The sequence below is a fragment of the Nipponia nippon genome, unplaced genomic scaffold (genome assembly GCF_047370975.1).
Source record: "Nipponia nippon isolate SJK-2023a ecotype South Korea unplaced genomic scaffold, ASM4737097v1 scaffold_12, whole genome shotgun sequence".
NCBI classification, from domain to species: Eukaryota; Metazoa; Chordata; class Aves; order Pelecaniformes; family Threskiornithidae; genus Nipponia; species Nipponia nippon.
Window position 1 is genome coordinate 3,032,269 of NW_028262313.1, and position 10,085 is coordinate 3,042,353.

General features: G+C 49.4%; 1 protein-coding gene across 4 annotated transcripts in view; it reads right to left on the minus strand.

The window, feature by feature from the left end:
- ABCB7 (ATP binding cassette subfamily B member 7) overlaps positions 1-7,396 on the minus strand; it is a 47,025-nt gene extending 39,629 nt beyond the window's left edge. Inside the window, exons 1-3 of one of the 4 annotated variants that reach the window (XM_087748390.1) lie at positions 7,113-7,396; positions 6,697-6,883; positions 6,024-6,108 (exon numbers count right to left, since the gene is read on the minus strand). Coding sequence is in view for 1 of the 4 variants with exons in the window: in XM_087748387.1 (XP_087604513.1) it covers positions 1,957-2,127 (171 nt within the window). In the remaining 3 variants the exon portion in view is untranslated. Of the gene's footprint in view, positions 1-1,351; positions 1,528-1,956; positions 2,162-6,023; positions 6,109-6,696; positions 6,884-7,070 lie in introns of those variants that run through there. The other 3 variants (XM_087748388.1, XM_087748387.1, XM_087748391.1) reach the window with 3 other exon arrangements.
- Positions 7,397-10,085: the final 2,689 nt, after the last annotated feature.

The following is a 10,085-nucleotide window of genomic DNA, read 5'->3' on the forward strand; positions in this document are numbered from 1 at the left end:
AATGCAAAACCACGTGTGTTTCTTCAATTTTTTAATATACAGAAAAGCTTTCAAAATCAGCCCATTAAAAATATTTACAGTCCTCATTAGTGTATAAACATAGGAAAATAATTAAATAACTGAAACTAAAATAGGTTGCATATACTTGCTCCCAGAAGATTTTTTAATGCTAAATTACCTAATTTATGAAAATCAATGGCTAATCACTCTGAAATACAACCAGCTGAAGCACCTAGCCAACTTCTGACAGTCACTCCTATTGCTGCAGGCACAATATTTCTTGAACTAGCTGGAAAATGAGAAGAAAAAAAAAAAAAGGAAATGGAAATGGCAGGACAGTGCATTTTCCTCTGTCAGCAGATTTAATTAAATGTTAAAAAAATAATGTCAACTAGTCCCAAAATTTTGAAGGACGTTATAACCAAAAACTCCAGGACACTAAGTTTGAGCCTCCTGCTAGATAATAATCAAATAAATTTGTACAACAAACTTATATAAAATGTGTTGCTTATTTGTCATAATGTGGCACAAAGTCTTTATTTAACAAAATGTAAGATCTTGCTCGTGCATTTAATGAATCCTAATTTTCATCCAAATAGAGCTTGATGCAGAAGTGAAGTAAAAATTAATCATCAGACTGTAAAAAAAGAAATGCCTAACTGACCACTTTCTAACACAGAAATGCCTAGAAACTAAAAGGGCAAGGAGATGAATACATATATATACACTACAGACATCACTTTAGCTTTGGGGTTCAGAAAATCTAGGGCAACTCAACGTTTAGCAACATGCGGCAATTAAAACTTGTCAGCAAGAACTGGCATTTCTTACATGAAAATAAAAACATTCAAAAGGAAAACAGGGTTAATTTTAATACTTCTATACATCACCATGATAACGTTGTTGTTTATTTACTAACATCTGAAATAAGATTCCAGGAACACTGGACAACACTGAGTACTCAGATATATTTTAACGTATCTAAGTATATTTGGTCTGCATCAACTTCAACTCTCAGCTTCTCGTCTTGCACAAGTTTCAAAACTAAAACCCCCCAAAATTTACTACTTCAGTCCTGCCCATCTCATCTACTAAGTAACATGAACTTGACTGTAGTCCATGACAGAATTCTGCCTGTCACAGGCAACTGGTCAAGGCAGGTGACAATGAGAAGCTAGTCATAAATAGCAGTACTCTGAGGTGGGGGAGAAAAGGGTTATTATCCAACAGAAATAATATCTACCCGAGAGTTTACGGAAAGTTCATTCACTCAATCTTTGATACGCTTCCTCCACTCACTTTGAAAAACGCATATGCATTATTGAAAGCTGGGCTCACTCGAGATACGTACTCAATTCTTTACTTGTAACAAAAAAAGCATTCACTGGAACATGTTACAGCCTTCCGCTGCTGACAGAAAGAGCTCCAATTCCAATTTCCTTTCCCTACATAACGGTGAAATTCGCTGTCAGCATAAATTATTCTCTATACAAATGTTGAGCATCCGTTCAAAGGCATTGGTTTTTCATGTTTGTCCGCAAAGAGACGATCAAATGCCCGAACGCACCGTAGACAGACAGAAGGGCCACCTAAACACCACCACACCGGAGGGAGAGGCTCAGCCTGAAGTTGCCTGGGCCCAAACTTGCCCAGGACTTTATCAGTCGCGACCAAACCCCTCTGCGCGCCCGCTGCAAAGCCAGCACCGCGCCGTGCCCCCCCAGCCCCTCCGCAAGGGGCTCCCCCGCCGGGGCCGACCGCAGGGGCGGCTTCCGAGGGCGAGGCGGCGGCCCCGGCGCCCTCACCGCCCCGCTGCCGGGCGGCGAGCGCTGGCAGCCGGGCAAGGCAAGGACGAAGCAGGCCGTCCTCGGGGGCAGCACCGCGGGGCCCGGCGCCCCTCCTCAGCCCCTCACCGCCCGGCCCCGCCGCCAGCCCTCGGCCGGCGTCCCCACGCACCTGGCCGCTCCCCGGGGCCGCCTGGGCCCGCTGCCGCCCGCTCCCCGCAAGCCAGCCGTGCGCGCAGGCGGCGGCGGCGGCCGCCGGAGGCCGCAGCAGAGCGAGGGCGAGCAGCCGCCGCTTGCGGAAGGCGGCCGCCGCCAGGCTCGGCGGAGCCCCGAGCAGCGCCATCTTGCGCGGGCAGGAGAAGAGAGGATTGTGGGAGGCCGGCGGACTCGCGGGGCGGGAGGAGCCCCGCTCCCGGCCCGGCCGCCCTGAGGGGAAGGCGGGGCACGTCGCCACGGCAGCGCCCCGCTCCGCGCCCGGAGCCCGCCCAGGCCGCGCTCCCGCCCTGCCGAGCCCTCGCCCTGCCGCCCGGGCCGGTCGGTCTGGCCGGCGGGCAGCGGCGAGGCGGGAGCGCGCCGAGGTTGCCCCCAGCCCTGCCACGGCGCCCCGAGGGGGACGGACCCTGCCCCGCCGAGCCGGGGAGCGGCCAAGCCCTTCCCGAGCCGCAACCTCCTCAGGAGGATTTTTGTTCTGACCGAACCGGTAAAGGCGTCCTTTCTGAGAAACCGGACTGCCGAAATATGGGGGTCCTCAAGGCCGAACCACGCAACTGCATCGCTCACACGGGTCAGCAGCTCCACTAACACGGCGGTACTTTATAATAAAGTCACTCTCAGGCCGGACACCGATGTCGCCGTCAGACCGGGAGAGGGGCCCGAGCTGGCACACGCCTCCCTCTCGGCAGAGTTTGGGGACCCCGCAGAGCGGCCGCCCCGGCGCTTTCCTCGGCTCGGGGGGAAGGTGTAAGCCCGGCGGCATGTCCCCCCGCAGACCTCGGCCTGTATTCCACACCCTTGCCGGGGTTAAGCTGTGAGCTGCCTCGGACAACTCCTCCGGCTCACACCGCCGTGATCCCAGCTCAGCCATAGTTCCTTGGAGACCAGAATAACGCAGCAATAGCACGGTTCCTAATTAAACACCGGTTTAGGGAGACAGAGATACGCCATGGGCTGCATTCACAGTGCCCTGTATGCTCTCATCTGATCGGCATGCAGAGCCGCGAGGAAGCTGAAACTCTGTGTGGCATTTTCAATCACGTAAAGGTTTCTTCAAAGCTACCAGAGCTTGATTACTGATGCTCTTCCCTTGAGGGAGAGCTGTAAGCCCATCTGCGGGGGAGACAGACAGACAGACAGAAAGGAAGGAAGAGGACAACCGGCGTAAAGCGGGTTTTTATTGAGTCAGGCTTTCTCTAGCCTGCACCTTGATACGCAACTTTGCTGCTGACCAAGATTCATTTCAAAGAACAGAGGTGACATTTCTCTGTCACTATTCTAATTCTTCACCATAATTGCATCTGGCAGAGCCTGGCCGGAGCAGTGCCACCCGGTGGCATCCCTAAGAAAGATAAACAGAAATTCCAAGCTTATGGCTTCCATACACCCGCTCCCCTCGGTGTGACCCTCTCAACATGGAGGTTTGACCAGCCAAAATGCAGTAACTGTGACTCTTTGTCTAGGGCAGCTGGGACAGACGGGCTGCCCACGCTGCAGCCTCTTCCCAGTGATTTCAAGTGTTTCTGCAATGTCTCCGCGTGCACTGCTGAAGCAGCCTTCGTGCAGACAGCGTGTGCAGGCAGATACAGCGCATTCTGGATGGCTCAGCCCTGCAGCACCGGCTCTCGGCCATACGACGTGTGTCCAGTATTTCCACCGTATCAAGCTCTTTGGGTGGGCGCTACACGCAATATCCTGCCTATGGGTAAAAGAACCCTGACCTGTGGTAGCGCAGGTCTGACAAGGCTCCACGGCCTCTCAGATGGAGATTTACAAAAGCACTCCACAAACACCTATTGCTAAACCTCACAACTCTCCGTTCTGAGGCAACTGCATTATTACAGTCTCTTTGGCAAATACGGAGAGAAGAGCAGCTGCCCGACGCCTGGACGCTGTGACAGAAGCTGTCACGCGCTTCCAGTAAGGGCCTACAACTGAAGGTGGAAAACACGCGCTGGATCCCTCCGTTCAGACTCCTCAGGACAGACGAGCGCTGTTTTTTTGCCTAACATAGTTTTCGAGTTCTGAAGCAAGCACCAACTGCGTAAGAAAGAAATACATTCCTCCCATGAAATGCAAAGAGCGATGGTTAGTGTTCTGGGGGAATACTGAAAATGACGTTCTGTCACTCCTCTAGCACTGAAAAAGCCCATCAGCAGACGGGCGGCGAGGAGGCGATTAATTTTGAAGAAGGGATTAAGAGCGCTAAATGCTGGCGGCTTAGTTTACAGATAACTAAGGGGTGACCGTGCCCCGTGCTGTAAACATTTAAGAAGGGCGAGAAATTATTAATGAAGATAGAAGGAAGGAGGACTGGAAGTAATGGGATCAAATTAAATACCGGAAAGCTACGGATAAAGATCTAGCAAATAATTGTCATAGCGGAAACGGGCTAGGATAGTTGGCATCCCCTCATTTCGGCTCTTTAGAATTAAAATGGCTACGGCAGGAGAACGTTTTCTGCACCGAAAAATCTGCCGTTACATATATACCTAGACACTTACAAGATCCAACGGCTACGTGGTATTTGATGGAAAAATTCATAATTAATCATTTTAATGTGCCGTTAGCAGGAACTGAGCAAAACCTCAGAATTTCCATGTTTTCTGCTAATGCGTATCATTTTCTTTTCTCTGCATGTCTAAGGCTAATAAGGTACTTAATCGATTTGATCTTAATATTTTCCCTGCCAATTTTGCCTTTGCCTGCTCTTCCTTCTCCAGTAACTCCCCAGTGCTGCTGGTTTCATTTCCTCCCCGACTAGTCCAGTCTTTTTTCCAGTTCCACTCTTCCCTTTCTCCTTTGGATGCCAGCTTATTTACATGACACCAGATTATCGATGGCGGCACACGGCGCTGCACAAACCCCGAGAGAGACACAGAAAGGAAGAGAGGCCGCGCACCTGTACGGTCAGAAACGCGACAGCCCCTTCGCTCAAAGCCAACTAACCAGGAGAGCAAAGCTCCTGCTACAGACACAGAAAGCTAACCGGCGAGTTTTGTAAACTTACGCTGTTTAAAGTAGCTTGCCGCAAAGGAAAAAAAACCCCACTGTTTCTCTGCAGACTTAGCTGTAGAAGCAGAGGATCTCCTTGGATAAGCCAGGCAGAAACCACGGCACGCTCCAGAGCTGGCAGTCAGAAAAGACGACAGAAGCAGCTGGGTAGAAGAATCAGATGCTCTGGGAAGGGAAATAGCTCACCACAGAGGAGATCTGCAAATGGAATCCTAAAAGGGATCTAGTCTGGACTTTTTCCGCACCACCTCCCAAAGCACCATGAAATACTCTGCTGCCAGTGCCAGAACACAAAAATATTAAATGCTAAAATACTGGGGCAGACTACTGTTGCACTAATCGGAGGGGTGCCCGGGGTGACTCTGGAGCAGGGCCACCCGTCCTTCCCCGAGCCGGGCAGACGGCAGCCAGGGCTGGAGAACGAGGTCAGCGTGCGGAACGACAGCCCGCGGTACCCCAGCCCGCTGTACGGCTGCGTCGGGGGTGTCTCGCTGTCCCCAACAGCAACACGAAGACAAAAAACGAAGGCACCCCTGACCTGCGGGGTGTTGGCACAAAGGCTCATTTCCTCACGTTCCCTCAACACTTTGAAGGCATCACCTGGCTGATTAAAGATACTGATAGTGGGGACTTGGATAGCTTTTTCCTGTAGGAGCCGTACATCAGGGGGTAGTGCGGAAGCACAGCCAGCCCGGTGTGGCGGTACCACAGGCCTCATAAAATCAAGGCATTTCAGAGGCAATGAACTGGGATGAATTTATTCTGTTTATTTCAAAAGAGATGAATGGGGGAAAACGCAGCCAGAATGGACCAAAAAAATGACATTTGCAGACGGAGGTGAACTGTGAAATACAGGGCAGAATGAAAGAACGAACTGCAGTAAACCAAGGGGTTTTATAAAAAGCTATAAAAATGGGCTCAGGTGATTCCCATAGGTGTATTAATTCAGGCCTTTTGAAGCATCAGTTTTTATCACAGAATCCCAGCAAAGCCACCTCTTTCCCCTCTGACCTCTGTTTGGCAGGGCTGGCACAGCACTGGGGTTCTGGAAGGCACTTCCTTAGGCGGCTGCGGTCGAGGCACACATGGTTCTGACCTAGAAGAGGCAGCAATGGGATAAGCATCAACACCTCAGCTGAGAGTCCTTTCTTGAAGGGAAAACCGTACAGGTCAACCCAGTTGTGTATTTTACTCCTTATGCAACTCAACTCATGCCTTGCAGATACCAATAACAAACCTCTCACTGAATTCAGTGAAAATGGGATTGGTCTTCAATTAGCACAGGCCTTGCAGTTCATTTGCATTCTGGGAGCAACTCAAGGCCCCTACCAGGGATGAAACCCCAAGGGGGCCAGGTGTTATAATAAACTATCTCTAGTCCTGGTCTTAACAAGTTCATATCTACTCAGTTAGAGGTAAAGCAGGCACGGTGGAAAGGACAAACGTTCAGGCTGTTAGACGTTTCCTTCGCGCACACCCGCTGGCAGATTGCCATGCTGCCACGAGGTGACACCAGCACAGAACCTGTGCAGACACCTCTGCCGGCATTAGGGACTTTGCAGTTGCAATGCCTACGGTTGCAGATGAGTGTCCAGTCCTCCCGCTCTTTACTTAAGTAATAAAGTACAAATGGGTTGAAAACAACCCCAAAACATACTGCAAAATGCTTCTCGCTCAGGCTCACCTTTCCTCTGGGGGTCTCTCTGTTTCGCTAGGCTGGATGTTTCCCTACTTGAGACTTCATCAGCAAGTTTTCTCAGCTTGGATCGCAAACACAGTCACACCAGAGCACAGGGGAAACGGCCCTTCTTTCGGCTTTGTCTCCAGACAGCGGCTGTAGATGAATAAATTCTCCCCTCCTCCTTCCTCCTCTGTCAAACAAAACTAAAAGTCACATACATTTCCCAAATGTATCTTAAAGACAAAGAGAGGACGAATTGTGCCTGAAGCCTGACTTCTGGGGGGAAAAAAAAAGAATGATTCGCATCAATGTGACAGCTGGGCACTTGCACTCCGCAGAAGTCCCCAGTCGCACCTCCAGACCCGCTCCGAGCTCACCTCAGCGGCGACCGCCCCTCGGCCCCCGCCCCGCGCGCTCACTTGTCCCCGATGATGGTCTGCAGCTCCCGCAGCTGCTCGTTCATGGGCAGCAGCTTCAGCTGCGGCCCCACCGCCGCCGCGGCCCCGTTGCTGCTGCTGCTGTCGGGGCTGGGGCAGCCGCTGTCCTCGCCGGGCTCCGCGAAGCGGATCAGCCGCGAGCCGCCGGACGCTCCTCCAGCAGCCGCTGGCTCTGGCAGGGCATCGCCTCCATGCGCCGGGGCGCCCTCGCTCTATTGGCTGCCGGCGCCGCCACTCAAGGCCGCGGCGGGAGCGCAGGCACGGCAGGCGGCCGGGGCGGGGCGGGGCGGGGCGGGGCGGGGCGTTCCTGCCGGCACCTCCCGCCGCGGTGACGTCGCGCCCCGCCGCTCCCCCGCGCTTCGCGCCTCTCCCTCGGCCCCTCAGGATCCCCTGAGGCGGCGGCAGCCTCGCCCCGGCCGCCGGCCGCTTCCCTCGCCTGCTCCAGAGGGGCCAGCGAGAAAATGTCACAGACATTTGCTCAGCAGAAGAAATACAAGCCCCGGCGCATGGAGGCGAAATAACACCTTATTTATGTTAAAGTTTTTAAGTTCTTCCTCATCAAAGGTGTTTCATGTGATTATAACATTGTAATGAACTTCACTTACAGCGACAAGTACTTATTTCTTCCAGCTGTAAAAAGGTGGAGTATAATTTCCTAAAGGCTATTTATAGAACTAAGATTTATAATTATTAAACATTCCTATAAAATGGAAAAAATCAGCACTGAACGCCAGATAATGAGTATGCCAAGGGGAGACTCAAACCTGTATTTCGTACGGTAACGTCGACAATTCCTATGAAAATGGAAGTGCCCCCAGAGCTGTGGAAATCAAAATGAATTCAGGAGTCAGGCCAGAGGATAAAGAAAAGTGACAATGCTCAATCATAATTTAGAACCCACAGCACTGGAAGGGTATGAACACAAGGAGGGGAATGCTTCACCAGAGTATATGAAGAAAGAGGGAAAATGAATGGGAAGAAATGAAGGCAAAGAGATTAAAAATGGGAAAACAGGACAAGGTTGGAGGGGGATACAACCCCTCACTCAGAGATACGAAATTTGTTTTGGCAAGTACAATATGTGCCAAAAGGCACAGTGCTGATTTGGAGATGTACTTATTGGACTACTGTACTTATTTCTAGAAAAATACAAACTATTCATCCTCAGACCTTACATTTAAGAACAGAGCAGCTACACACACATTTCAAGTGCAGTGTGAATTATATTTCATAGGCAATTAAATAACTAGCATAAATAAGCTGTATTTTAAAATGTTCGACTGCGTTACAAAAATGGCATTTTGATTTTCTTCTTACAAAAACATGTTCCTGCCCACCTTAACACTGAGCAAGACTTGTCCTGTATTTTGTTATGGCAAACAGGTTACCTGTTGTATGAACATACTGCTGGCTGTTTTACAAATCATTTCAAATTTATCATGTCAGTTAGTTCTATTACAGATAACACACGGCTACAAAACTATCTAAAATCCTAACTAGAATGCCTGTAAAATCCTAACCAGAATGGCAGCCACTGGAAAAGGCTGTTTAACCTCTCACGTTATAGCCACAAGCCACCCTAACTACAAGTGACTAATGTGTTGGGAGTGGTTTTTTGGGGGGTTTTGGGTGGTTTTTTTATATTCCAGGCCTTTAGCTGTGGTGTTTTGCAAAAGTTTTAAGCCCTCTAGGGCAGAAACCATTTTCATTTCTTTTTCTCTTGCAGAGTACCAAGGGCATTGGTTGATCTTGAAAAAGGGATAAATGTTCCATCTTAAAATGATACCTACCTTAAAAAGTTCAAAGGGACAGTATCCTCTTGAGTTTGTGTCATGTAGAAATCTCACAAAAACCAGAGGCGTTTGCTATTGCTCTGCAGTTGGCAATTAAGTACCAAATAAAAACCTTCCATTTTTCTTTCTTGTCCTTTTGCAGATGCGTGCTAAAAATGGATCATCACTGTCCATGGTATGTCCTAGATACTGGCTTGTAGTTTTCCGAAAAGAGAGGGGGTTTAAATACATTTCTTCCACAGAATAGTGCCTGTATGCCTCTCTCATTTTAGACGACGCACCGCTTTATGTTGGGAAATTTATAAAATGATTACGCTTTGAAATTGCCTGAAATGTTTGATATTTGGAAAGACAGATTGTTCGTGTTTGTTCCATAAACTATGTGTAAAAAAGCTGTCGTAGCGCTAGCTAGTAGTAGTAGTAGTAGTACCAACTGCTACTTCACTCTTGGACTATTACTCAGATTTTAACGGGACTTCACCTTAGCCTTTAGTTTTGGGCATATAACCCTTTCAGCATGCAGCTGGTGGTTGCTTTCAGTAATAATATTTGCACGCAGATTGTTTCTGAAATGATGCCTGCCACCCGTGCATGGTCAGAGACAGGTTGTGTGGGATGGTGCATGGATGAGTTCAGCTTTATCCTTTTTGAGAATTGCTGCCGCTAAATTTCTTAAACTCCTTTTTTTAAAAAAAGTTGGATTTCAGAAATCAGAAGCAACACAAACATTTCCCTACCTGACCCTCCCTGGTAATCCTAAACTGTAGAGGATTTTTCAAACCTGAGCTTGGAGGCAAAGACCTACTGATTTTCTGCGTTCCCTTGTTCCTTTTTGGAGTTGGCCTGTGCATGGAGAACTATCATCACACTGGGGTTTGTTTGTTTTGTATGTAAACAAACAAGCAGTGGTCAGCCTGGCTCCGGAGTTTTGCAAATGAATGAAGTAACCCAGAAATCCCGGCTCTGATTACCTTTGCAGGCGAGAGGCAGGCACTGAGTAATGGGAGCCTGCCCCGTGACAAACGTAGCAGTGGTGCCAACTTTAAAGCAGATTCCACACATGGGAAGTGTCCTTTTACTCGGCATGGCAAGAAGTCCCCAAGTGAAAAGCAAAAAGCCTTTACTTTTCAGTCTGACCACTAAGGGGAGCTATTTATTGACG